Genomic DNA, 27,921 nt, shown 5'->3' on the forward strand with positions numbered 1-27,921 from the left:
TGGAGCAGAGTTTGGATGTGGGGAGGTCAGGCCCACCCACAGGTTGCTCCATGTACATACTGTTATAAAGGTTGCATTTATATAAAGACAGAGGGACATGCACTGGGAATCTCTGCTTGGAAAGGAAAAAGACTGGAGGGTTTTGGAAGACACACTATGAGAATCCTAATTTTTCTCCTCACACTGAACGTCTTCTTATGTTCAGGTAAGTTGGGAGCCTTGACTTCCTTTTTAGGAGGGTTTGGGGGTGAAAAGTACAATCCTGCAATGGACTTCTGATGGAATTGTGCCTCCCTCTCAGGGTTTCCAGCACATGACTATGACCTCCCTGTCACAGAAGAGGCTCTCAATGCTTCCCTTGCACGGATCAATTCCCAGTCATGGAGCAGAAACCTGTATGGTGTTGTCAGGAGCCGAGTCATGGGAGTAAGTACAAAGACAACGGAGATCCTTTACCTGAAATGTGCTTTCCTGGGATGGAAAACTCTTTTCCACCCAGTCCTAGAAACCCAGGTTTAGTTGGAGTTGGCTGATGCTGCTTGAAAGAGGGTGGGTTTGGGCCATTATCTGAAGTTACAACTTCAAGAATCTTTTGTATATAAGTTTGTAATTAAAATACTTTAGGCATTCAGATTTTTCATGCCTAGAGTAGAAGTTTTTGAGGGTTGTCTTGTAGGATTTTGTTCAAAAGTTATGTTTTTAAATACCTCAAGCAAACTGCTTTGCTTTCGGCATCAAGCAGCCTGGTTCATCTGAAGCTCCTTGCTGATTTAATGCCTCCACAATTCAGGATTCTTTCTCTGATCTTTATTTATGTCATCTGTCTCTATGCACCAATTCTGGTTTAAATCTGCTAGAGTCCAGGTGCAAGCAAGAAACCCTTATCTGTTTTAATTTGTGGTGCTCAGAATTATATTGGATACTCCCCAAGTTAAGGAGTTAAAACTTCTTAATTCAAAGTTATAAAGTTCATGTTCCTGAGCACCCTCAGAACCTTTCTGTTTCTATAGGTGGTCTGTATCAAGTATGACACATGGATTTATATAATTTGGATTAAAACCTCAAGTATGTGAAAGTAGTGGGAATTTACTTTTTGTTGGGTTTTTTTGGGGCATTGCTTTTAAATTTTTTTTTTAAGTCTCCCATCTTGAGCTAAAGCATTGACTGGACTATGAGAAAGGGAAAAGAATAATCAAAATGGACTAATGCTGTGTTGTGTTGACCCTGCTTTCACCAGGTGCACATGTGGGACAGTGATACTTATGGGTTAGATCTGCACTTCAGCATCCGTGAGACCGTGTGCACCAAAGCTTCAGGGAGAGACCCCTTTACCTGTGACTTCAAAACTGGCCCTTTCTTGGTAGGTGCCCCTGGTGGGAATGGGAACCCTCCCCTCCATGCAGGATCTTCTCAGGAAGGGTTGTAGCGCTGCTGGTGCTGAGAAGTGAGGAATGGCTGCCTGGTTTTGATACAACCTGCAGCATGGAGTGGGTGTTGGGTGGGAAGGGTCAGTGGTGGGAAACTCTTCTGCTTGATCAGTGGGGAGGGCAGGGAGCTGCAAAGAGGATTAGTGTCTGGGAGCAGTGTGTAGTGAAGGTATGTGTGCTTTTGGGGCCAAATCATGGAAGGAATGGCTTGTTTTCTAAGGTAAGAGGGTAGAAAAGCTGGTATTCCATTTGCTTTTACCTATCTGGGCACCACATGAAGCGTTACCTTCCCATGTTGTGCGGATTCTTCCTCTGTGCTGACAGTGCTGATCTCTTTTGGATTTTTCACTCTCAGCCTGAAATAAAAAGCCTCTTGATACAGCTCTTGCTCTCCTCTGAGTCTTAAATCACCAACTTTGGTGGAAATACATTGTCTTTGAGTCTGTGCACAGATTTGGGACTTCTCTGTGCACAGTTACTCAGGCCAAGACACCTCTGTTCTGGGACTAAGCAGCTCATGCATGTGTGTAGATGGCAGCACACAGAATTGTTGGTTATTGCTTTGCTATTTTTCTTTAAAAACACAAAAGTTGGCTGCTACAGTGTTATCCCTGTATCCTAAACTGACGCCATCCCCCTCTTCTTCCTAGGGCAATATGGTAGTGTGAGGATGTGTTTTCCAAACTTGAGTGCAGGTTTTGCTGCGGTTTTTTGTCCAATTGCAGAGACAATCTCTAAGGGTAGTTTAACTTCCAGAGCTGGAACTGCTGTTGGCATAGCCCTGCACTGTCCTTCTCTTTGTGCTGAGCTGTGAAAAGCATGTGGAGATTTTCTCCTACCCCGAGCAGGCTTAGAGGTTTGTACAACAAACACATGGCTGGGGAGAAATAACATGTCATTGTATAATTGTTTCCAGGTTTGTTTCTCTTGGAATTAGTTTTTTAAATCCTTCTGCAGGTTTACACCACCAATGAGGGTTTGTATTAGATGTTTGCTCTGTGAGATTTGCTTTATTTTGTTCTGTTACAGCCCACTGCTTCCTGCAGGAGTGTTGTGGAGGTCTCTGGAGGGCTGATTGCCAACATCACCATGCGGTGCCATCGCAGCACATTCAGCTCTGAATCCATGAGCAGTGAGGAGGTAAGGAACGGGGGGAAAACCCTTTTTTGCTGCCTGGAGGAGTGAAAACTCTGCTTACCCTCTTTTAAAGAGAAGTCAGGTGTCTGTGTGTGCTTCTGTTGCAGGAGGAGTTTTGGATCAGGAAAGTGGATGTAGTTTGAAATCCATCTGTCAGCTGTAACTCTTCCCTTTCCATCAGCTGAGGGCTCTGGCCTTGCCTGGGAGAGTGTGACTCTGTGGCACTCTGGCACATCTATCAACTCCAGCACTTCCTTCATTGAGTATGGGCCTGGAGAACAGTGGCTGGCACTTCTTGGACACACAGAGATCCCTATGTCTTGGGTCTCTTACCAAACCCAGCTCCCAGCTGAGCATGTCATTACAGCACAGCCCAAGGACATCTGCTCTGCTGAGATCTTTGTTCCCTTTTTGAGCTCTTTTTTGGTTTTAAGAGTGTTATTCAATGCTGACCTAACCTGGGGATTCCTACTGACTGTTTCCAAACTGTGCCAGTGTCTACTTTATCCATTAAGTGACTCTTGAACTTGTGCGTCTGTACTTAGAATACAGCTCTACAGTGCTTGAGGGAACACAATTTAACAAGCAAGGCTATGGACAGCTTTTATTTTTGGAAAATTCAGAGATCTAAATGAAGAATTTGAATTGTAGAATCTCAGAATGGTTTGGGTTGGAAGGGACCTTAAAGTCCATCCAGTTCCACCCCCTATGGTGGGGCAGGGACACCTTCCACTGGCCCAGGGTGCTCCTAGCCCCATCCAGCCTGGCCTGGAACACTTCCAGGGATCCAGGGGCAGCCACAGCTTCTCTGGGCACTCTGTGCCAGGGCCTGCCCACCCTCACAGGGATGGATTTCTCCCCAATATCCCATCTCACCCTTCACTCCTTTAGCTTAAGGCCAGTCTGCCTTGTCCAGTCATGACAAGCCCCTGTGAAAAGTCCCTCTCCAGCCACCTTGTAAGCAAATAGGGTTCTTTGTTACTTTTCCTTGGCTTGAATTGCCAAGTTAGCTCTTCTTTTATTCTTTTATTCTTTTTTTTTCTCAAAATCTCCGTTCAGAGCTGGCTAGTGAGTGCACCCCAGGAAGCCTGGCTCTGCAGAGCAGAAAGACTGCACGTGGAGCACTGCAATGTGTAACAGTTTGGGATGTTCAGTCAGTCCTCTGTGGGTTGACATAACCATTGTTTAACAGGGCACTCAGCACTTGCTTTTACAAGCAGACATCTTCCCCCAAGTCTTCCTTAACCATCACTTAAAATTCAGTGCTGTTGCCATATTCCTGCTGGGGAATATATTTCCTGCAATGTTAATAAGGAATAAATGCCAAAGGGAATTACTGCACTTGAAAAGTAAAGTGTTTCCCTCTGCAGAGGGCTGCAGTAAGTGCACTGTAGCTCTTGCTGTGGAGCTGTAATTCTCCTCAGGGGATCTCAGTTTGGCTGAGGTGTGTGGTTGGTGTGCCTGTGGTGGTATTTGGATGGGAGAGGGAATTGTGGTTGACTGAGACTGGCATCAAAGAACAGCCTGAGTTTGATGGGATCATAGAGTCCAACCTCTGGATTGCAGAAGCACCAGCAATAATCTTGTTATCAGCAAAATTAAGAATGAGGTTTGGAATTACTTTAGTAACCACCTCGTGCCTGAGGGAATGGAGAGGTGGGACTTCTTGCCAGGTGAGGTTTTTAAAGAAATGCTTTTAATTTCCAGATGATGCACATGCCCATAACGACCCCTGACAGGCGAGGCAGCGCCCGCAGGGAAGGTAAGCCAGCTCTGCCATGCTGGAATACCCTGACCTGTATTTTCCTCTAGGAACATCTCCAGGTCATCTGTCTGAGGGAAAAGACAATGTGAAAGATCAGCTGTTTGCTCCTGGTCATGGGCAACTGGTTTTTCCCCTGAAGAGGGGTGTCTAGTTTAGGGTGCAAGGAGGGCACTGTCCTGCCAAGCCAGGCCATGCTGAGGCTTATACATTTTTTGGATTGCCAGATTTGTGCTCTCATAACCAGTGTGTGGAATGCAGTGCTGAATATTTTCTAGTCTAGAATCACAGAGTGGTTTGGGTTGGAAGACATCTGAAAGATCATCTCATTCCACCCCCTGCTGTGGACAGGGACACCTTCCACTATCCCAGGTTGCTCCAAGCCCTGTCCAACCTGGCATTGGACACTTGCAAGGATGGGTCAGCCATGGCTTCTCTGGGCAACAATCAACACAAGTCTGAAAGCATCTCATGCTTACAGATGTCCCCATGTTCTTTTTTTAGATGATGCCTTTGCTCCTGAAGCCTTCCCTTCAAGGGGAAGAGACAGCAGCCGTGGATACTGGAACAAACCCAGCTACTTCAGCCCTGACAAGATGGAATAACCTGGGTTGGGTGAGTGTGGGTTAGGGTTACGGCTGGGAGAGCCAAAGAACCTACAGTTCCAGGGAGACCGGGGCTGCAAAAGGCCATCCCAGCTTTGCTGTTCCTCCATCTTTCTGATCTGCACCACCAATGGTGATGGGGCTCACGTTAGGGTAGACTTAGGGTTAGGCTTAGGGTTAGGGTTAGCTTTTTTACGCCCTGGGTCTGCAGGTTTTGTGGCAAGGTGGGGAAGTGACTCCTCAGGATGAAGGACTTTCTGCTCTTTGCAAGACATTCCGGCTCCAGAGCTTATGGCTGTCCCTCACTTTTCAGTTGTCCATCCTATATCCTCCAACATACACCAGTGTCCTGGGGTACAGGTAGTGTGCAAAACATGCAGGAAAATCCTTCTGTAAACTCAGAGTTTGGGTTTAGTGTAGGCTTCTAGCCTTTTAACCCACATTTTCCTCATGACAAGGACAGTGAAGGGCTGGAGCATATCCAGAGATGGGATATGGAGGAATGGCTGTGTCTGTGACAAATCAAGTGCCCCAGGGCCACACAGCTCCTCAAACAAAACTGAAGGGATCTGGGAGAACCACGGTGGGGAGAAGCACTTGTCTTGGAGAATTTGTGAAGGAGATGTTTGGAAGCCAATTAATGGGAATACTAATGAAAGTCACCCGTGATTTATTGGAGCTGGCAGAGCCTATCCCGCACAAAGCACCTTTGCTGACCTGCCTCTGTGTGGGAGCAGCTCTAATTGCTGCTGATGCTTTACCTGCCATCTTAAGGCGTTAATCTAAAGGGAAGCGGTTTGAAAGAGTTTTAGCAACACGGAATGAGCTCATTCTTTGGCATGCTAAACAGGTTTAAAGTAGCTGGGCAGAGGAAATTACTTAGTGCTCTGTCTTTGTGATTAAAAAGGATCCCAGCGCTCGGGTACATATCATTAGCAGGTCTCTGTCCCTGTGGAGTGCCAGAACTGAGAGCTCCCTGTGTGTGGAGCTCAGCTCCAGCCTGCTGCGTTGGAAACTGAGACAGTTTTAGATGGAATTTAGCACCGGTGACTCACCAAAAGCTAACACATGTTACTCATAAGCATAGCCGTGGTAAACCTCGATGTGCTGAAGGAGACAAGCCTCCTGCTCTCCTGGAAACGAGATATCAAAGGAACACCCAGGAACTCTGCTGTGTTTGTAAGAATTATTTCATTAAACCCATATGCTATTTTAGTTTATCCCTGAGCCCCTAAAACCAATAGGCCTTTTTAATCACTGCCTGCCTTCTTACAGGAATTTCTAACTTCTCTTTGCCTTTGGGAAGTGCTAGGTATCTTTAATTCTCTCGCTCTCGAAAAGAGCTATCCCCTTTAAGCAGCACTCAGAAATGCTTTGTGTTCTTCTGTCTAATTTCTGACTTCTAAAATCTCCAAACTAAAAGCAAAATGTTAAATATTTCTGAAAATAGAACGTGAAACAAGTGGGAAGAAATTTATGTTCTTGAAACACAGAGCAGCTCGAAATGTAATTCTTTCTGCCTGCTCTTGAGGACGGGTTGCAAGTATCATTTATGGAGCTTTTTCCCCCGATGAATGTCCTGTGTTTTGGACATGTAAGAGGCAGATACATCAGGAGATTTTAAGAGAATATCAACTCTACCCCCAAAGCCCCTTGTTTCTCTTGCTTTTATCAATTTGACTTATTAATTGCAAAGTCTGGAGAGGAATCTTCTCGATTTTGCTAGTATCCAGAATTAGAGGATTTCATTTGAAGCCAAAAATTAAACAGATTTTATGTCTCGGAGGCCAGGAAAAGTTATTCCCTGCTGTTTTCCCTGGTTTTGGCATATGTATGATCCTGGCTGGCATTATTACAAGCCATGCAGGGTTTGGTGGGGGCATGGAAAATGAGTGCTGAGTTTTGAAATGGCAGCAGGCTCGACTGGCTTAGCTTAGCTGAGATTTTGGGGGATGCTGGGGAAATAGCAATTTAATAACAGAAGATTTTCATCTGTTACTGAAAGAACCTGGTGCTGATGGGCAAAGCTAGACAAGTCCAGGTAAGAAATTAAATGTGATTTTTTTTTCTTTTACACACCAGAATGGGTAACTGACTGCTGCAAAAATTGCTCAGGCAAGTGGCTGACAGTTTTTCATGCTGGATTTTAAATTTCTGAGCTAGGCCTTCTTATCTTTTTTGGCTTCAAGAATTATTTCAGGAGAATTCTGTGCCTGACTTCGTGCAAGAAGCTAGTCTAAACGGACTCACTGGTGCTTTGTAGCTCTTTTTATTTATTAGAATGTCTTAAATATTCAGGAGGGAAAAAAAAAGAAATCAGTGCCATTGTTATATAAAGAACATTTTCAAGTCTGCAGCCTTCAGACCCGCCAGTCTGCTGGTGCCTGCAGGAATTAGAAATTGAATATGAAAAACCCCATCAGTGATTAATGGGCTTACTTCAGTGACAAGTCTTAATCAGATTTTCTGGATTTATTTCCTCGTCCATCTCCAGAACTGGGGAGATTGTGAAATTTCCGTGGCATGCTCTGGGACCAGTCTTTCCCATAAATAGCTCAGGCACACCGGGAGTGACAGGAAAGGGGAAAAAGCTGCTGTACAAGAGCTGATCACCTGTTAACAGCCTGTGCCTGCAACAAGCTGGAATCTGCTTAATGGTGCTCTGAATTGCAAAGAGAAGCCTAAAAATGGCTCAAACTTGCCGACCACCTTAATCTCCAGGGAGCAAAAGAGCCCTGATGCTTTGCTGTTCCAAAATCACCTGCCTAAGACAGTTTTTTCTTGTGGAGACCCTTGAATTATATCTGGAGTCTCCCCCAGCTCTGCTTCATGTCCTTGAACAGGAAAATCAAGAAGCAAGTTCCTGCCTTTGCAAAATACAAGTAGATGGTGAATGCTGATTGCATCTTACTCATTAACCACGAGGAAAGTGGTTTTTTAACAGGAAATCAACTTCCTTCAGCATCAAGCCAAGGGGCTGTGATTTTGTCCTCAAGTTTTCCGTATTTTCCTTACAACTGCTCTCTGACTGAGGACTCTGTCACCTGGCACAGCTCGCTGCTGGCAGGAGGAGTGTGGTGGCAGTGAGGAGCTGATTAGCAGCAGCACTGGGATAGACTGGCATCCTTAAATATTAGGCTGAGGTTTTTTTCAATGGAAGAGTAACAGGCAGCATTGGGCCTCTTCTCATACCTACGATCCATCCAGGATCTGACCTTCAGAGTGAAATGGTTTACCTGTCTCCTATGAATATAATATCAGAACAGGGTTCACAGCTCTCCTGGGCAATGGAAAACTGAGCTTTAATCCCCAGTGCCCTCATTAAGGAGCTGCTTGATTTTAGTTGCAGTTTTATATCCTCATGTCTTTGTTTTTGCCTCTCCCATTCACCCACCACTTTCTATGGGTTCTCATAGAGCAGCTTATTGCTTTCTGTGGAAAAAAAAAAGAAAAAAAAAGAAAAGTGAAGCACCAGAGGGGAAGGAAAATCCCTGCAGGGTGGGATCTGTTGCAGGGTGCATGAGCTCCGTGACCGATGTGCTTTGGGAGCCAGAGCTGGAGCAGTTTGGTGCTTTAGGAAATGTCAGGCTGTTGTTTTATTGCTCCTGCCAGAGAGCCTGGCTGTGATGAGTCCTCAGTGTCACCTGGCAGCTGTGACACGCTGTGGCAGGGGACAGCATGCTTTCATCTGTTCAGAGGCAAAGGACTTGGAGGGAAACAAAGCCAGGCAGGAACTTTGCTGCTTCTGGGGTCAGAGCATGGCAGGGCTGAGGCAGCAGTGTTAGAGCAGAGAGGAGAATCGCTGTGGCATCCTCCTGGTGCTGTGAGCAGCAGCAATTTTTGTTGCACTTTGTTCCCCTCTTCTCAATCTGTTTTGAAGGATTAGACTCACAGCTGCATGGAGGAAATTGTTCCTGCTTAGGGAGGATGTGGAGCTTGGATGATCCCTTACACTTCACAAGCCCCTTCATCTAATTCCACGAGAACACCAACAGGTCTTCCTTCCCTGGAAGAACAGAAAGGTCTGTCGGCTGCCTGTTCTCAGCGCTGGGTTTTAGAAATGAGCTCATCAAAGAATCATGCAGTTGGGAAGCAGGGCTCAAAAAGCAGGGCTCAAAAAGCAGGGCTGTGTAGCTGAGGTTGGAATACCATGGGATAAAGATCCCTCATCGTCTTTGAGCTCCAGACTGGAACCCTCTTGGGGGAAGACTTTGTCCTTAAACTGAGCTGGAATTTCCCGTGTTCCCTCTGGTTCCTGTTTCTGCTGTTGTCCCTTGGTCCCCAGCGATGATTGCAGTGGCTGGTCCTGGCATCCCCCATCTCCAGGGCTGGAGGCCTGGGCCTGGCTCCAGGCAGGATTCAGTGGCTCCTGGACAAGCTGTTCTTAGACAGTCACTATATTTAATGCCTTCCACACGTGCAGACTCTCCTTTCTTGCCTGAATCTATCTCTGAAATTTTACTAACAAAATTGTCTGACAGAAAAATTTCAAGTTGCCATGGTGACCAACTTGCTGAAGACAATGTGGACTACAGGGTGCTGGGGAAGCTCTCACATGTTCCCTTGGAAAAGTACATCTCCCATTTCTTCTGAATATTGTGCTCTGGATTCAGATCCATTTCAGAGCAGACCACACATCAGCTTCTAGCCTCAACCAGCTCTAATTTTGGGACTTGACAATATGTGTTGATTTGTGTCCCGTGCATTTTATTTCACTGTTGTTAATTTTTGTTACAGTCTGTTTCTTTTAATTCCTTTTTTTTTCACCCTAATTAGCCATTGCCACGACATTTATGCACATACAAAATGTTTTGCATATGCAGGTTTCTTTTTGCAGATTCCACAGGGTGGGAAGGAAATTAATAAGTAACTTGTTGAAGCTGAATGCACTTTTCCCAAGGATGTTTGGTTGGTTCTAAGACAAATTCTCAGACATTTCTCCTTGCTCTCTGTTTTCAAAGCAGATTGGAGAATGAGAAAAGTCAAGATTCAAAGATCTAGCATGGGAAGAAAGAACCTGATGCCTTGGCCTTTCCTTTTTGGTGAAAAAACTTTTCTTCCGTGTAGTGAGAGTATTTCCCCAAACTGACTTTCTGCTCTGACAGCAACTGGAGGAGCTCATGAGATGCTAAATACACCCTGATCCATCAATAGCCCTTTTGATGTGTTAGGTCTCCCTGGGAGAACTCTAATTTAACTGTGTCCAGGACATTTCCATCATCCCATAATGATGCTATTAAAACCTCATTATTCCATTTGTTTGTTCTGTGTTTCTCTCTGCTTGCTTGTTATTTTCTGTGGTGCTCCCGGCTAATTATCGATTATTCAAAAGAATACACCCACACTGAATTCCTTTCTCTCCGGGCTGCAGCAGCTGCAGACAGAGAAACCTCGCTCCAAATCCAGAGGCTGGAGTTGTAGCCCACCAGGAATTTGGCTTTAATGGGTACTTGGTCGCTAATGTAGAGAGCTGAGGGCTGCTAATGACAATGATTGTCAGGTACTAATGGCTTTTGGAAGAAGGCCAGGTTATAGCAGACCTCTGATGTGTTCCTCACCTGGGAAAGGTCTCAGTAGTCTTGTCCCCCTTCTCTCCACTCCCTGCACAGAGCCCACCCTTCAGCTCTTCGGGAAATGGAAGGTTGCTGTGCAGCTTGGGTGTTCTTATTGTTTTTGGTTGTTTGTTTTTTGTTTTTTTTTTTTTTTTTAAGGATTTATCAGTCACAATAGACTTATTTTTCTCTCTAAAGCCATTGTCCCACCCAGTTTGACTGTCACCCATTTTTCCCTCCTGATTGCAGCAAGGTAAGCTGATTTGTAGGAATTTCCACCTCAAAAGCTTGAGAATATGTAGTCAGAGCCCTCGATGACCACCACCGGGGAGCAGGGAGCAGAGGGTGCTGGTTAGGTGCAGAGGTCTAACAGAGGAAGTGATGTTTTCCTTTTCCAGAGTTGTTTTGCTTTGCTTGGATGAATAGGATGGGAACCTTCGAGGCCAGGCTGGATGGGGCTTGGAGCAGCCTGGGATAGTGGGAGGTGTCCGTGACACGTCAAGGGGGTGGGATGAGATGAGCTTTAAAGTCCCTTCCAACCCAAATCAGCCTGAGATTCCATTATTCCTTTGCTCTGAATGCACAGTGCCAAAGTCCTCCACGATTTGTCTCTCTTCCAAATCTTTGCTGAGCATCTTTTTTCCCAATAGGGCTGATTCCACCCATCTGTGCTTATTTTAGGTAGAACCATTACTCTTCATTGGGCAGGAACAGCCTAGGTGCTTTCTGAAATGCCTGAGCTTAAGAGATTGTGGCTTAGGTCTTTTTATACTGTCTTTCTGGCCCAGGTGAGCAGAAGACCTTCCTGGCCTGTTTCTCCAAGACCTGGCTTTGTTTCCTGGAAGGGATGAGGTGGATGGACACAGGAAACAGCTTCAGTTGGGCTTCTACACTTCCCTGCTTCACTCTTGCTTTTCTCAGTTCCCCAACAGGCAGTTCTCAGGACCAGGAGTTGGACTCAACAGTCCTCGTGGGCCCCTCCGACTCAGGCTATTCTTTGACTTCATATTTTTGTAATATGTGATAATTAAATGTGCACGTCTCTACACACACACACACACACACACACACACTCAAAAAAAAAAAAATCCCCACCTTCTTTCCTTTTTTTTTTTTTTTTTTTTTTTTTTTTTTTTTTTTTTTTTTTTCCCCCACCAGCCAAAATGATTGCAGTGTACTTTAAACTCCTGGCTGCATGCATGCAAATGCCTTCACACCTAGGAGCAGCTGATGTGGCATCTGCTGTGCAGATGTTTATGTGGCAGCAGGGAGCAATATTTCCTTTGTCCACATTACTTTCCTGAGCCTTTCCTGGTCCCAGATTGCTGACTCAAGCACTCGGTACTCCAACATATCAGTGACCCTTGCTAGGGATGCTCCCTTCCAACTCCCCTGGCTGAAAGTTTGGTCTGTGTAAGCAGACCATGAGTTTTGTTGTTGGATTTTGCTTGGGGAGTGGAGATTTATGCAGCAGCAGGGATAGGGAGGGAGCTTTCCCCGAACGCTTAGAGGCACTACTTGCCCTGGAAGGGATGTGCAGAGTAGAAATTCTCTCTTCCTGCAGACTTTGAGGCTATTCAGAAACTCTGAGGCAGCAAAAAAGGGAAGGGAGACAGGAAAACCATGGGGCATGAGTCTGGGCCTTGCTGCATACAGGGACTTTGTGGCTGTTTGAACTTTGCTGCCTTAGCAGAAAGTGAAATGTTGTCACCCTTCCGATGCAAAGCAGTTGTAGGATGAGGAAAGAAATTAGAGTTTGGATTTGTGCAGTGACTTGGGTAATGAACAGAAGCAACTGCAGCTGCCCACACAGGACAGGACACCTGGCCCCTGCCCAGATCTCCGGCACTGCAATCTGTCCCCAGGGAAGGGTGGAAACTGCTGACTTTCTGCTCTCTGAGAAAAGCAGTAAAACCTGCATCCATGGCAGAATCACTCTTTTCATATTCATTTTCTCTGTTTGGTTTTTGTACAGCCCGACACTTTTTATGCTGACAGTGTCTGGGCAGGAATTCCCATGGTGTGGGATGGATGAAGGACAGCACCACGCAGTGATACTGCAGAAAAACTGGGCTCAGTTCCCTTCTCTCCCTTCAGTCAGCACTTGTGGAATTTGGGCTCCAGGGTGCCACAGCATCTCATTTGCCAGACCCTCTTTTTGGCATCATGTCACAGATGCTCCGTGATGAAACCCCCACCCCTGGAAGTGCTTCAAGGCCAGGTCAGACAGTGCTTGGAGTAACCTGGTCTAGTGGAAGGTGCCCTCAGATGGTCTTCAAGGTCCCTTCTAGGCCAGTCTGTGATTCTGGGATCACTGCCAGGCACCAGTGTGACTTGTGCCACCACGAGACTGGTGCTGGTGTGTTGGCAGCCCTACATCAAATCCTGCTCATATGGGCTAGCTGGAAATGGGTAGAGCTACCAGCAATAAAGAGGGGCCCAGTCCTACATGGAGCTAGCCTGAAAAAGTTCCCAAAGAGCAGAGATGATCAGCTGGATGGAGCTTAGCCCAAGATAGAGAAAAGGCTGTTGCTCATCCTGGAGGAATGTGGAGATTTCTGGGCGCATGCTCGGCTGTCAGCAGCCTCAGCTCAGGCTGCTCATCCAGCCTGACCCCTAGATGATCCCTCTGGAATGAAGAAGAGGCATTAATTGCCCAATCTGTGTCCTGATTCAGAGTTGTTGAGGAACTGCTGGGAGCAGGACCTGAGCATTTTCCCGTGGGCTCTGCCGTGGAGCATGGGCTTGGAGCAGGTCTGCAAGTGCGAGTTCAGCACGGACACTTGGCAGGGTCCTCAGGAGCCACAGCTGTGCTGAGGGTGATGAACATCCTCTGTGGCACAAAGAATCAGTGGCTGATTCCAGGGCTGTCAGTGAGCCTGCCTGGCCACTCCTGCTCCTGCTCCCTGTTGGTGCTGATGCCCACTAGATGTCAGAATTGAATAAATGCAAGGGGAAACAGCATCTCAGTTCTCAAATTATTCCCCTTTCTGGCCCTCCCCCTTCTGATTTCTGGCCAGCTGTGTGATAAAATGACCTTTGTGCAAGGAGGGTCAGTGCGTTTAAATGGTGAAGAGAACGGGATGCAGAGGAGAAATGACAAAAAATCCTGTCTAGATTGGAGTGCTTGTTTTGCCTGTGGCAGCCCAGAGCTTAAATTCTGCCCCAGTCATGAAGATGGTTTTGCTTTTTACTCTGTGGACAGTGGAATTTTCTTTCTCCTGTATGACAGACTTACCCTTTTTGATAAAATGGCTTTAAATCAGATTTCCCAGCCTTGGCTGTGCAGTGCCTTTGGTAAGAGGAGAGCTAGAGAAATAAATGCTGCTTGTGGAGAGGGTCTGATTTCAGCATTGAAGTCTTCTACTGTTCCCAGCTCCCATCTCAGCTCTTACTCAGGAGCTCAGTTCATTCACTGCAGCTGCTTAACTTTAGCAAGAGCATCCCAATGCCTCTTAAAGATTAGGTGAGATAATTAATGCTTCCACAACCAGGAAGAAATCTTCTGCTCTCTGACATTCACAGCTGCCACAGTGTTTGCTCCCTTCAAACCTCCTGCTGGCCTTAAAATCCTGACTTTCCCCCCTGTTTTTTCCCCAGGACAAATTGTTGCCTCTGTTTCATGGCACAGTGGGAAATCTTTGAAGGAAATGGTGTGCCAACACTTGGCAACCATCATGTGATGGAGGCTTCTGAGAGGGTGGTGGTGACATATCTGTGGGCACTGCTTGTCCCCTGTGGCAAACAAGGAGTCTGGACTGGGAAAATGGCATTAGACCTGGAAAGGGGATCTTAAAACATGGGCCTTAACTCTTCCAAGGAAATAAAGCTCCTGGAAGTTATCTAGATGTCCGTTGGAGATTAAATCAGGGGGAGATTAAGCTGGGAGAAACAGCCCAAGAAGGAAATAGGGATTTCAGGCTGGCCTCCAGAGACCAAACTGGTTTAGGGCATTATTTATCTGTGACTTGAAGGAGGAGACCACCAGGAAAACCACAAAGCCTGGCAGGATCCCAGGGATTACAGGCCTTGATTAATGAGAGTTTAAAAAGAAACTTATGTGCTTGTGAAATATTCTTTCTGAGCAGTGGGAAGGTGATGCTGCTGGCTGAGCCTCCTGATCTGGAATGAATAATGGAGAGGAAAAAAAATCCCCAGCATCCCAAATGGAAGACTATGGATTAAAGAGTAAGGGAAACCCCATAATCACATCAAGAAGAGGTCCTGTGCAGAAAAATGGGAGCCAGAAACATTTCAGCCTAGGCTACATGACTGGTGTGAGTTACTGGGATAGACTTGTTGAAACTTTTAGATTGGAAAAGACCTTTAAGATCATCAAGTTCAAGTGTCAACCTAAAGATGGGGCAGCAAACCCCAATCACTCTTCTGTGCATGTTTCAAAGGTCTTTAATTTCCTTTTGTGTTTGAATACTGGAAGCAGTCTTGTTCAAGCATGAGAAATCTCCATTAGACAGGTTTAGCAGGGGCTTTGGGAGCAGATAGATCAGATAAAAAAGACAAAACAGAAAACCCTGGGGTAGTCTGTGATGCAGGGGTTGCTAAGGAATATTTTTATACCTTTTCTGATAAGTGGAATGGTCTTCCCAGGTATTTTGAAGGGAAGAAGCTCTGACTACAGGTAATGCTAGAACTGATTGCAAGAGCCTTTGAGTTGTTTGGTTTTCTAAGCTGGTGTTTTATTAATTCCCAGCTTTTTATCCTCTTGAAGAGAAAAGAAAAAAAAAAAAAAGCCACTTGTCCATGCAATTTTTTCCAGCTTCTTGAGCTCTTTTTAAAGCATTCACAGGTCCTGCTGGTGAATTTTCTGGAACAGGCCCCACACCACTTTTCCTAGGAGAGAGAAAGGGTCTCAAATACATAAGGTTTATGCAACAAGAAAGACACACAGCCCCTTTTAAAGGGTTGAAGCAGCAGATCTGTGCATTTGCAATGTGTTCAGTGAACCAAAACAGAGCTTTTTGTCCTAAAAGCTTACATGCCAAAGTTTGAAAGTACACCCATTGAAGTGGAGGTGTCTGAGGGAAGACCAAAAGGTAGGAGCTGGGTGCTCTTTGGAGAGTGTCAGAGATTTCAGTTCACTGAAAGAGGATGGAACCAAAGCCTAGAGCTGAAAAAATAGGCCCTGGTTTTCTGCCACGATTGTATGACTGTATCTTTCTTTAAAATGACTGTTCATTATGACTATTTTATCATGAAATTACTCTGTAGTTGCTCTCTGTTGTTGGGCAACAGGACATGTCCTGACACTTCTCTCTGGCCAAAACAACTCTGCATGAAGTTGCCAGCAATTCAGTTCCCCTAAAAAATCCTATTTTTAAAGAGAACTTGCTGTTTATTGGAAGCATTACCTGATGCCACAGTGAGCAAAAGCAGAGATTCTCAGTGTGCTGCCATGCCTGCCATCGACTGACATTTGCAGTGCTGGAGAAGAGCAGCTCGGAGCAGAGGGCTGGAATTCCACAGGGATGTCCTGGGAGGCTGAAGCCTGCCACAGTTTGAATATGAATGCTGCTGGTGCAGGAGATTTCCTGTGTTTTGTATTCATAGCCACGCTCTGATACTGCAGGGACCTTGGCTTTCCAAAACCCCTGAACCTGGTTTGTAGGAGCTGAGTGGGATCTTTGGATTCCACCTCTCTGAGCAACCAGAGAAACCCACAAGGCTCAAATCTTGGGTTTAAAACTCACTCTTTTTATTTACTTGATGCCAGGGCTGTTCATTTAGGGGTGAGGCTTCTGTGGAACCTGGTGTGAGTGGTTTTCCCTCCATCCCCAAGCATTCCCAGACCTGCTACCTTTTGCACAGTCCCAGTGGAAGGAACTGGACTGGTTTCACCTCAAATCTCCCAGAGACAAGGGCCAGTTTGCCAAAAGTTTCTCATGTATGTGCCTCCCTTTTGCTTCTAGAGAGAAGGAGAAACAGAAGTGATCTGTGTTTACATGGAAGAGATGCTTTTCAGCTCTCAGCTAAGGGGAGGCATTTCTCCCCGTATGTGTGATTTGCCAAGAGTGGGAAATTCACTCCTTAGCAGCCCATGACATACGGCAGAACTCAGGAAAGGCTCAGCTGAAAGTCTTGTGAGCCCTTTGCCTTGTCCTTCCTCAGATATCTCATCTCTTCCCTGCTGGGAGAGCAGAGAGAGATGTGACTGCTGTCCTGAAAACACACCTCTCCAGCCCCTAAAGTGTTAAAAATTGTGGCAACAGTTTAATTCCAGAACTGGTAAATGATGTTTTGAATGGCTGAGCCCAGTGTGGGCCAGAACTCCATGCCAGGTTTCTTTGCACTAATCCCAATTAAGGTAACCACAGGATATGCTGCTGTATAGGGACACAGAGCACAAATGTTCACACAAATGTGATCACAGACCTGTAGGCACTTGCTAGCATGGAGTGCTGCCCACTTTGAGGTTACTTCCTCTTTTGAGTCCACTTTTAGTGGAGAATTAAATAAGTCAGCCACCATCTGGCTCCAAGACACTGATTTTAGCAAACAACAATCCCAAAAAGTCTGTATTCCCCTCATTCCTCCCCCCTCATACTGCTCTTTGCTGATCAGAGACAGCCAGTTCAAGTGTGCAAGGGGAACACGAGCTGGGAACATGAAAGGCAGGGAGACAAGGCAGCTCTGAAACTAGGTTAGAGATGAAACGAGCCTGAAATTTGGCAGCTGCAAGGCAAGGCTGGGTGGCCCAAGGGAAATGGCTGAAAATGATTGATGAGATAAATGATTAATGAAATAGTGAGATTAGCCCTGCATTTCTGTTTGGATCCCAAAGACACAAACCAAGAGGAGTTGTGTGGGTGTGAGGGATGCAGAGGAACAAGCGCAAGGGCAGCATCTCCCAGAAGGCAAGGAGATCACTCAGGTAAACCTCATGTTGGCTTTATTGCACCCCCTGGAGTCTAAAATATGCCCCCCTGTTTGGAGGGTTGACTCATCATTTGGTACAGGATTTGCCATCTGCACAGCTCTCATTCTCTTTGTTTAAGCAGCTCAAATAGAAAGAAGTTAATTTAAATCTCATTTTACCCATTGGTTTTTCTCTTACATTCACTGCCATCTACCAAACACCTGGACAGAGAAGTTTTGGGTTTGTTTTTTTTTTTTTTTTTTTTCTGTATCAGGAATTTTGGGTCTCCTGGGCTTCCAGGGGCCGTTTATATGGAGATAGTAGTAACCTTGGGGTGGGAGGTATGTGTTCAGGTCTAATTCTGCTTTTTCCTGGCAGATATTTCTTTCAGGAAAGTAGGATGTTCAAATAACAGCTAGTCTGTCATGCTGTAGTTGTATCAGTGGAGTCTAAATAAGAGATCGATCTGTGTTTACACCCCCCACCAACTCCTTAGAAGATTTTGGAACCAGAGGAGTGCTCGTGGGACCTCATTGCATCTGCTGTTAGATTAATAGGATCAGCATTTGGAATGACATAACCACGCCCCCGAGGGTTTGGGGTTCTTTGCCAGCTTAGAAGACAAATGCATGGTTGTGTGATTCTGTGTGACCCCTGTTGCTCAGACCCAAATGCTACAGCACACAACAGTGTCACAAAACCTGTCCATTAAGAGGTGGCTTGAAGAACCTTCTACTTTGGACACATCAGATGAACCTTTTTCTTTCCAGAATGCAGACACAGGTGTTGACTTTCCATGGCTGGTGTGGCCTAACAAGTGGCTATGCCCTGTAAAATCGAACACCAAGATTAGTGTGGGAAATAGTGAAGGCAAGAAGATTTTCAGAAAGCTGTAAAAGCAGGCCTTAGAAATAGAAAGAGCAGAGAAACAGAGAACTAGCTGCAGCTGCAAAGTATGAAAGCAGAAAAAGTTACAATGGTATAGCAAGCAAAGACATTAAACAATAGCTTGAGTTTTAGGCTTAGTCAAGATAAACCTTGAAACTGCAGGAAAATATGCTTATCAAGAAAGGAGAAGGTTTTAAGCTTAATAGTGATGTATTGTTAATAGAAAGAAGACAAGCAAGCATTTTGTGAAGCAGGTGTATGTATACTTTTAGTAATTAGCTAAAACAACTATCTGTAAGCTTTAGCAATATGCTGTTGGCTATAAAGTTTTTAAGATGCTCTGTAACAAAGAAATCTTTGGCTGCTGCTGGCTGTACCTGAGCTTTGCCATCTTGCCATTGTCTCAACCATGCAATGAGGCTGAGGCTGCAAATAAAACTCAAAGACCGTACCCCAGCAGTCCTGTCCTGTTCATGAGGAAAAAAATAACAATTAGAGCAAAAGCTGCACCCAGGAGATGCTGTTTGTCCCAAAATTTACAGCACCTCCTGATTATTTAATGCCAGCTGGCTGGGGTCGCTAAGTATGGATGTGCACGTATCCATCTGTATGTATTTATAGATATAAAGATTTCTTCAATATCTACAGGATTTTCTTCTCCTCCTGCACGCTGCAATTCTTCAGCTGTTGTTGATTAGGAGGATGTTGATGTATAGAAGAGGAATGCCATATTACTTCACCTCTCCCTTTCCCTGAGTGACTGCTTCAAGAATTCTGGAAGTGAGCTGATATTCTGCGTAACAGCAGTCTGGGCTCTGTTCCTGCTTTCCCTGCTGCTAAATAGAGTCAGGGAGCTGCACAGGGAAAACCAGCTCTGTGTCAAGGTTGTTCATTTCCCCAAGGGCAATAAAATGCCATGAAACTACTTGTCAGGGGACTAAAAGATGGATTTTTAAGCAGTCCTGAATTTAGCCATGCAACCATGTTGGTTACTTGCTAGGCTGGATGCAAGCTCTGGAATGACTTGGAGAAAGGTTAAATGGTAAAAAAAAATCCAACGCATTTCCATGTGTCTGTTCTTTGGTCATTCTTTGCTCCTTCTTAGCAACATCAAAACTGTGTTTTGGGGAATGTGTGCTCTCTCAAAGGCTGGGGTAGAGCCCTTGGGCTAGGTGCCACCTCCCTGTAAATGATGAGGTGGCTTTCAGGTGCTTGGCAGTTCTGTGAGCACAAGGTCATGAGCCAGTGGGTTTGGCTGACTTTCTGCAAGGCCTTGACATCAGGAGATAAAGAGCTCTCAGAAAATCACTGGAGCCATCCTTTGCTTCACTCCTGCTGACACAAGGCTGTTGGGTGGCTCCTCCTGGGACTCCTGTGAACCATCACCCATCGTAATTTGCATTGCTATGTGCTTGGGCTCTGTGATGGTTAAATGCCAGAGTGGCACAGCAGCTGTTCCTCTTTTTGGCTGAACATCAAGAGGCAGGCATCCAAATGTCAGGTTTTTGGGGTGTTTTTTTCCCTTCTTTTCCATGCCATCTAAATCTTTTTTAAATTAAGGGATTAAAACAAGATAGCATAAATGAGATCTCTGTGTGATCGCTGTGTGCTCTCCTTGAGGCTGCAGAGTTGTGTGACCCCAGAAAACCAGACCTTGAAGGCTTTCCTTGGCTGCAAAGGTGTCTCCTGCTGAGATAACCAAAGATTTGCATCCAGCTGAAGCCTCCAGGGCATGGAACACTACCAAGGGTCATGTTGACAAAAGCAGCCCCTAATATTGGATTGCTGCTGGGCTGGATGGGAAGCCTTTGAGACCAAAGATCTCTAAAATGTACCATCCTCATGAGATGGAGAAAAAAAGAGCTGTACAAGAGCCAGGTGCTCCGGTCTCTTCTGGGATGGGACTGGTTGAGACTTTGTGGTGCAAGGAATTAAGTTTTCTTGTTTTCATATAAATGTAAAATGGCTTGTGTTGAAAAGGATCTTGAAGAGCATCCAGTTCAGGGACACCTTCTACTATCCTGAGTGGCTTCAAACCCCATCCATCCTGGCCTGGGACACTTGCAGGGATCCAGGGGCAGCCATGGCTGCTCTGGGCACCCTGTGCCAGGTCCTCCCTACCCTCCTAGGGCGAAATTCCTTCCCAATATCAAATCTAAACCTTCTTTGTGTAAGTGTAAAGCCATTCCCCCTTGTCCTGGTACTCCAGGCCCTTATAAAAAGTCTCTCTCTTTCTTGCAGGTTCCATTTGGACACTGGAAGGCTGCAATTTTGTCATCCCAGAGACTTTTCTTCTCCAGGTGAACACCCCCAGCTCTCCTAGTCTCTCCAGAGCAGAGGGCTCCATCCCTCAAGGTCATCCCTGTGGACTCTCTCCACAGCTCTATGTCCTTCCTGTGCTGGGAACCCCAGAGCGGGAGGCAGCACTCAGGTGAGGTCTCACTGCTTTCCTGTAAGGTCTTGGGAACGGAAAAGCCTCAGGAGAAATGTCACAGCCCCAGTCTTTGCTCTCACACTGCTCTGCAATCATTCCCTGACTTCTGCGAGGGCACATCTTGCAGACTCCCTGGGATGCTGGGAATACAGAGGGTAACTCTCAGCTGCTTGGCATGCTCTTCTCCCACCTGTCCTTCCCTTCTGCTGGATGTGACACACAATTCTCGGGGTGTTGGGAATCCTGGCAATTGCTGAAGTCTGTTTCAGAAGCCAGGCTGTTCTTGTGATTTGCAGTTCCTTTGAGTAAAGTGGAGGAGAAGAAGCAAATAATTTTTTTTTAAAAAAAGATGAGCCAAAAGAAGAAAACAGTGCAGAACAAGCTGGAATGTTGAAAGAGATTGACAGGATGGTTTCATCAGATGCTTGCTCTCAGAGTAACCAAATACTTTTCTATTTAAAAAAATGCAAAAACCAAAACACCCCACCCCCCCCCCAAAAAAAAAACCACCAAAAATCAAAACAAAATAAAACAAAACAAACCCCCAAAATCCAAGACAAAACAAAAAACCCACAAAACCCCCCACTTTTCCAAGTGTCTTCATGCTGCACCTTGTCTGCTCTTGGTGTGAATGGAAGGCAGTGCTTGATGCTCCTCTGCCAGTGTCAGCCAGTTTGCTGCAGTCAGATCCCCAGGTAAAGGCATTGTACAAATGTCAGAGGAGTGTCTCCAGACTTGAAACATCAGATGTCATTGCTTTCACCTTAATGAAATGAGATCCAAGGGGTGGGGAGAGGATAGGACAGCCAAAAAATGAACTCCAAGCCAAATTAAGTCGGCCTCTGAAAGCAGTTTTCTGTTCCAGAGGTCTCTTTCTCTCCACATGAGGTGGACTGGCCTTGAGCAGCTGCCAGATGCCCTCCTGGATGCTCTCTCACTGCTCCTCCTTGGCAGGACAGAGGGAGAAAATAATGTGGAAAATCTCCTGGATCAAGACAAAGGCAGGGACATCATTCATCAGTTATTGTCATGAGCAAAACAGACTTGCCTTGGGAGAAATTAATTTAATTTATTGTTAAAATTTGTACAGCCTAGAGAGGACGAGACTGAAGGGAGACATGAGAGCAGAATTCAGCTTCCTCCCAGGGGGCAGCTCCAATCTCTGCTCTCTGTGACAGGGACAGCACCTGAGGGAGCTGCTGGAGCTGTGTCAGGGCAGGATCAGGTGGGATTTTAGGAAAAGGTTCTTCTCCCAGATGGTGCTGGGGCACTGACCAGACTCCTCTAGGGAATGGGCACAGTGCCAGTCTGACAGCCCAAGGAGCTCTCAGGGATGCACAGGATGGGATTGTTGGGTTGTCTGTGCAGGGCCACGGCTTGGACTCCATGATCCTTGTGGGTCCCTTCCACGCCACATGATTCTATGATTAAAACAGATTTGGACGGTGAAAAACAAAGACTAAAATAATACTTTCTCTCCAACACTCTTCGCCCAAGGTGGCCTTTGCTCCTTCATTCCCAACTCTTCTGTCCCTGTCCCCTGAGGGACTGGGAATGGTTGCCGTCAGCCCATAATATCTCTCCTCTGCCATTCCTGCCTCTTCCCACTTTTCCCCAGGAAGTACTGGGCAGAGGCAAGAGAGAAGCTACAGCAGTGGAGGATATGGGCTGAGACACCCAAAATCTGGGCTGTAGGCAAATGGATTTATCCTCTAGGCTTTCCTTTCTGAGTCCAGTGCAGGAAACAGCACTGACTTTGTCTTTTTAAATATTTGGGGTTCAGTTAATGCCTGTGCTACTTGAGGGTGTCATGAGATTGCCAAGTTATTTCAAATTCCCACTTCCCTGTTTGTCCTGGCCTTGCAAGTGTAGTGTTTAATAAATCCTTTACAATGCTGAGCATTAAAGGCTGCTTAATAGCTTGTCACTTCAGGTTTGTGTTATTTCAGCATTTGCATAAGTGCATTCAGGATTTTGGCACTGCACTCCAAGCCACCACAGACGTTCGAGCTTCTTGGTTCTCCCAGCAAGAGGAAGCAGGGCTGGGGGAAGATCACAAGGGTTGGTTTTCCTGTGGGGTGGGCAGGAATGTTCCGGCAAATATAGGCAGCTTCCAGTTGAGCCAGCCTAGAGCATGTGAAGTCTGTGGTCCTCCCACTTCTCTTTTTCTCTGGGAGCAACTCCAGCAGCAACAGCTGCTTCTTCAGCCCAGGCAGCTGAGCTCTTCTTCCAGAACAGAGAAACCTGGGCCCAATTCATCATCTCTGTTAAATGTCACCATGTCAGATGCCTAATTGAGCAAAATCCCCAGACCACTGGAAGCAGCCAGGACTTCAGCTGGATATCTGGAGGAAAGGACCTTTCCACCCATCTCCTGGTTTTGTTTTCCCCTGTGAGCCATCACTTTTTTCTCGGGAAAATATCTTTTGAGTGCCCAGCCTGCGATGTGTTGGATGTGGACCCAGCTTTTTGTTTAGAAGGAGGTTTTTTTTGGCTATGCCAGACAGAACTGTCTGAGGTTCCTTTTCCAAGAGACTTGTAAATAAGCAGAGTAACCAGGGGGCTGTGTAGCTGGGCTCCAGAAGAAGCTGAACTCCAAACAAATGAGGCAGGAACAGCTCACAGAGATCCAGATGCTTCTGCCTGCTGAAAGACTATGAAATGTATGTTGAGCTCCTAGTTTTATAGATTTTATCACCTGTAACTGCCCTGAAATGGGCTCTGTAATCCAGCTTCTGAATCTTAGAGGAGAACTTCTTCCCCAAGTCGCTGAGTAACTGGCCATGATCTTTACAATTGTAAATAATGCTGTTTTCCTTGTCCCTGTAATCTCCTCCTACCCTGCAGTGCTAGTGATGTATCAGGCCTCATCTAGATTGTTCTAAAATCCACATTAAGCATTTTTATTTGGTCTATCAATGTTAATATATAGCTATTTTTCTTCTATGAGGGAGAATCCTTCAAGTCTTCCAGTTCCTGGCTTATTTCTAGGAAGCAGCCAAACATCTTTGATAGAGCACATTTGCAGTCTTGTTCTCTGATAATTCCCCCACCTTCGTAAACCCTTTCTGAGAGCTCTTTTAAAATGGCTGATTTTATTTTTGGAGACTCTCTGGTAGAATATTGGACCTCAGAATATCTGGACCTCAGACTACCTGATCTGAATATCAGATTCAATACTCCACAAGTTCTGGGTGGAGAATTTGCTTTTTGTCATGTGGGAAGTTGATGCTTCCACTTGGCAGGAATGTTGGGGAAGGAGATTTCTTTGGATTTCTGAAGGAAAATGCTCCCTGCTAATGGTTGAGGAGGATGGGAACAGCTGCTGTGAGTTGGCAGTGCCCCTGGAGGCTCCTGGAGTTCAGAGAGCGAGGGCAGAGCGAGACAAGGGAAGGTGTAGCCAGCAGCTGTGGAGAACAAGAACAAGCTCAGAATACCCTTTAGTCACAGCCTAGAGTTGTGCCAAATGTATATGTGAGCACTCCATACCACTGGCATCCAGAAAAAAAAGTGGAAACGAGTGAGCTGATGAGATGCTGGAATTAATGGGGCAGGCAGGAATGCCGTAGCTCACTGGGAGGACTGGGAATTGAAATGAGCTGGTATTTCAGGAGCTCCTCTTCCCTGAGCTTTTGAGCACGGTCACTAAGCCATTTCTGCATTCGAGGAGCTTGGAGTGTTTGTCCTATCCTGCCTGTGCCTGTTTGCTGCTGCTTGTGTTCCCCGATTTTAAATTATTCAGGCAGAAGGGGATAGCAGCTTGTTGAATGAGGAACCAGTTTGAGAGTGGGATCTGTGCGTGGAAGAAGCAGAGGGCTGCTGGAGCCATGGGGGCTCCTTAAATTGGCTTTGTTCCTAACCTTGATATGAAGATGGGGTGGAAAAGTGGAAGTCCAAGTGTGGCCAGATCCTTGGCCCAGCCTTTTCCCAATTGGAACAACCAATGCTGCAGTGCTGGTACTCCTGCACATCCAGAAAGGGCTCCTGTTTCCTTACCCTGAGAATGACTTCAGCAGATACTAAAACTCACCCCATGGCTCAGAAACTTGAAAAGTGAATGAGCTTAAATGTGTGTATTTTAGCCTTCCCTGCACTCAGCAGGGTGAAAAGCTGAACGTTCTCTGCATGGAAGTGGGAATTTTGTTGATTGCCAGAGTCAGGAGTGGAGAAGAAGAACCTCTCTCCCCCTCATCCTTCCGTAGCTGTCAATGACAGACTGTAAGTGTCACAGTGTGAGTGTTGGCATCTTCCACCAGGGCTGCTGGGGAGCCACATTTTCCATCATTTAGTTCTTGTGTGACATGTGAGAGGAGAAAGGGTTTGCTGTGCTGGCAGCAGGAGCTGGGCCCTGCAGAGGGAGGGGGTCTCCACCCTTCAGCAGGAGCGGCTGACCTTGGTCACACGAGGGGGTGGGATGTGGCTCTGGACAAGTTCTGAAGCCCCGTGGTTGGAAAAGTGCCACTTGGCACAGATGGCACAGAGCATCAGGTACTGGTCTCCAGCCTCACAGTGACAGCTTTTCCTATCCCTGGCCCTCTCACAGCAAATGTGGGCAGCGATGGGTGATCTTGGGGCTGGCCACCTGCACCCCCAAGAAGGTTCCTGCAGTAGCTGATCCTTCACAGCATTCACAGTTTGTTTAAATGGTGTTTGTTTAAATGATTTTTGGAGGTGGATGGTGATGCTGCTGTAGATCATGTAATCATTCAGCTTGGAAAAGACCTTTGACATCATGAAGTCCAAGCACAAATGGTGTGACTTAGCAAAGAGCTGGGACAGAGTAGGGCTGGATGCCAGAATTCCACTGGAGCTATCAAGTAGTCAGGCTGTCTGCCTTCAGGAACCTTCAGGATTATTCTTTTCCCCCAAGATTAATTTTTACTTTGTAGTATGAATCAGCTGTGTCCTTAGAAAAGCAAGCAAAGCCACAAAATCTGACTCATTTGCCTGAAGGCAAATCCTGGTAAGGTCAACACAAGTTTGGGGCAAAACATCACTTGGATCTATCAGTCCCTCTACAACTCCAGCTGGGAAGAAGGGGGTACTGCCCCTATCCAGGGCTTCCTGCCTTCCTGGCAGGAGCCTTTCTGTGAAGTGTTGAGATCATTTAGAACTTGACCATGCATACATAAGCTTCTGGCAATTCCGGTTCCACCCCTTAATGGGCTTGGTTCCCAGAAGTGTTTGTGCCAGCCAGTCATGCACCAGTTAAAATTGACCTCTGTAAACCCCAGACTTGGTTCCCTGTATGGGAGAGAATCACAGGATAATTTAGGTTGGAGAAGACCTCCAAAACCATCAAGTCCAACCTTGGTACCATGCAAGGAATGTTATGACTTTTAAATGTAAATCAGTGATGCTGTGGTGGCAAGAGAGATTGAGTCCCGGACCTGTTTGGGTTTGTAGGAACCTTAAAGATCATCTGGTTACAATCTCCTGCCATGGTCAGGGAATGTTTGAAGTTAATTCCCATGGGCAAACCCAACACCATCCCCTACAGGCATTCCTGGCTGTGAGGAATGAGTCGAGTCAAGCTCCAGGACCTGTCATTACTCATGTCTGAGAAGGCCGCTGAGGAGTGATTGTCAAATGTCCTGTCACACCTACAGTCCCAATCCCACTTCAGCTTTTGGAAAGCAAACAGCTTTGTGTCACATGTAAACTCTCAATTTTGGGTTATGTGACTCCTGCTGGTTTTCTAGTAACTTGCAAAAAAAAAAAAAAAAAAAAAAAAAAAAAAAAAAAAAAAAAAAAAACTTCCCTGAAGTTTTACACATTAAACTTGACCAGGAGTTCCAAATTCAGGATCAGCTTTGCTGCCTGTCACTGCTCAGCCAAGGTGATAAAATGCCTTTGGAAGAGGATTTTGAAAGCTCTCTTTGCAGCAGTAATTGTGGGAACTTGAATTCTGCAGATGCTGAGCAGCCTGAAACAAGTATTGAAATCACCTTTGATATGGTTTGCAGCAGATTTCTGAGAGACACCGTGAAGGAAGGAGCAAAATTCAGGATCCCTGGCACTCTGGGTATCCTTTAAAATTATTTAGCACCAAAATGATACTGTCTCATGGGCACCTCAAGGCCAGGTTGGATGGGTTGTGGACCAGCCTGGTCTAGTTGAAGGTGTCCCTGTCCATGGCAAGGGTGGAACAAGAAGAGCTTTAATGTCCATTCCAACCCAAACCATTCTGGGATTCTAGATTCCATGACTTGGGATGAGACTAACTTGGCCACCCCTTGTGTGTACCTGGAGAGTGACCCCCCATAACCCATGGAGCTGGAGGTGCTTTTCCACTTGTCAAATCCCTCTTTAATACTCTGCCTCATCACTCAAATTAGAGCTTTATATTAAGCACACCACTTATTAATTAGCAACAATAACCATTGCCTTGTAAGATAATTATTTTGCCTAATAACAAAACACTTGCCAGGAAGACTCCACTTTTCCAGCCGCTCCAGCTTGCCCCTGGGTTTCCTGCTGCTTCCTTTCAAAGATGACAGCTCTCAGTGTTATGAACAAAACAGCCTGGCTGGGACACTTGGCTCGAACTAAGTACTGACACTGAAATGTTAATTAGCTAATCGCTCCTGGGAATCACCTACACCCCCACCCAAACTAGGACTAGGATGCAAAATAAGCCAGTGGAATCATGGGAGGGGGTTTTGGGGATTAAAAACACCCCAAAATGAAAAAGAGGGGCACAGTGGAGGGGGCTGGATGGGTGTGCTGGTTGGGGAAAAGGGAACCCCATCCCTAGTCTGTGTTTGACCTGTCACTATAACCTGCAGAGGACCAGGCTGGACTGGGCTGTGGGAAACAGGCACAAGGAATCAGACATTTTACCTGGTGTTAGCAGGAGGGAAGGAGAGGGATAGCTGCTGCTGGATCTCGGCAGCAGGCTCTGCACATCCCCCCCCACCCTGTGGCCACCAGTGTGCCAGGAGGAAAGGAGAGAGGACGCTCTGCTGATCAGGACTTCAGATACAGACTGGACACCTCTTCACCTCTGCCACGGAGACTCCAGGGACAGACTCTGCAGCCTTCTCACCCTTCGGCTACTGGAAGAGGCTACACCACCCCCCCACCGAGCTGACTTTTTAATAAAGAGCTGAACACTAATAAAGGCATAAAACCTGATCATTTCACTCAGTGTCTTTGGAGAGGCTTTTCCTAGGCAGGTGTGTTGTCATACTGCTCCAGTGATTGCTTTTCTGAGCTACCACAACTCAAACTGCTCCCCAA

The 27,921-nt window shown here is 46.1% G+C and overlaps 1 protein-coding gene across 6 annotated transcripts; it reads left to right on the forward strand.

The window, feature by feature from the left end:
* On the forward strand, positions 1–27,816 carry LOC110483214 (secreted phosphoprotein 24). Of its 6 annotated transcripts, none has more exons than XR_013340389.1 (8): positions 1–205; positions 302–426; positions 1,238–1,360; positions 2,457–2,567; positions 4,272–4,326; positions 4,831–4,941; positions 20,487–20,676; positions 27,468–27,816. XR_013340389.1 is itself a non-coding variant. In XM_021552914.2 (7 exons), the coding sequence occupies exons 1-6, from the start codon at positions 16–18 to the stop codon at positions 4,929–4,931; spliced, it is 705 nt and encodes a 234-aa protein (XP_021408589.2). In that variant the 5' UTR covers positions 1–15; the 3' UTR covers positions 4,932–4,941; positions 9,896–10,186. The 6 variants fall into 6 exon arrangements, 1 of the variants encoding a protein (XP_021408589.2); XR_013340390.1 differs by having other exon boundaries at positions 27,533–27,816; XR_013340391.1 differs by having other exon boundaries at positions 27,536–27,816.
* The last annotated feature ends 105 nt before the right edge of the window (positions 27,817–27,921 follow it).

The sequence above is a fragment of the Lonchura striata genome, chromosome 8 (genome assembly GCF_046129695.1).
Source record: "Lonchura striata isolate bLonStr1 chromosome 8, bLonStr1.mat, whole genome shotgun sequence".
NCBI lineage: Eukaryota > Metazoa > Chordata > Aves > Passeriformes > Estrildidae > Lonchura > Lonchura striata.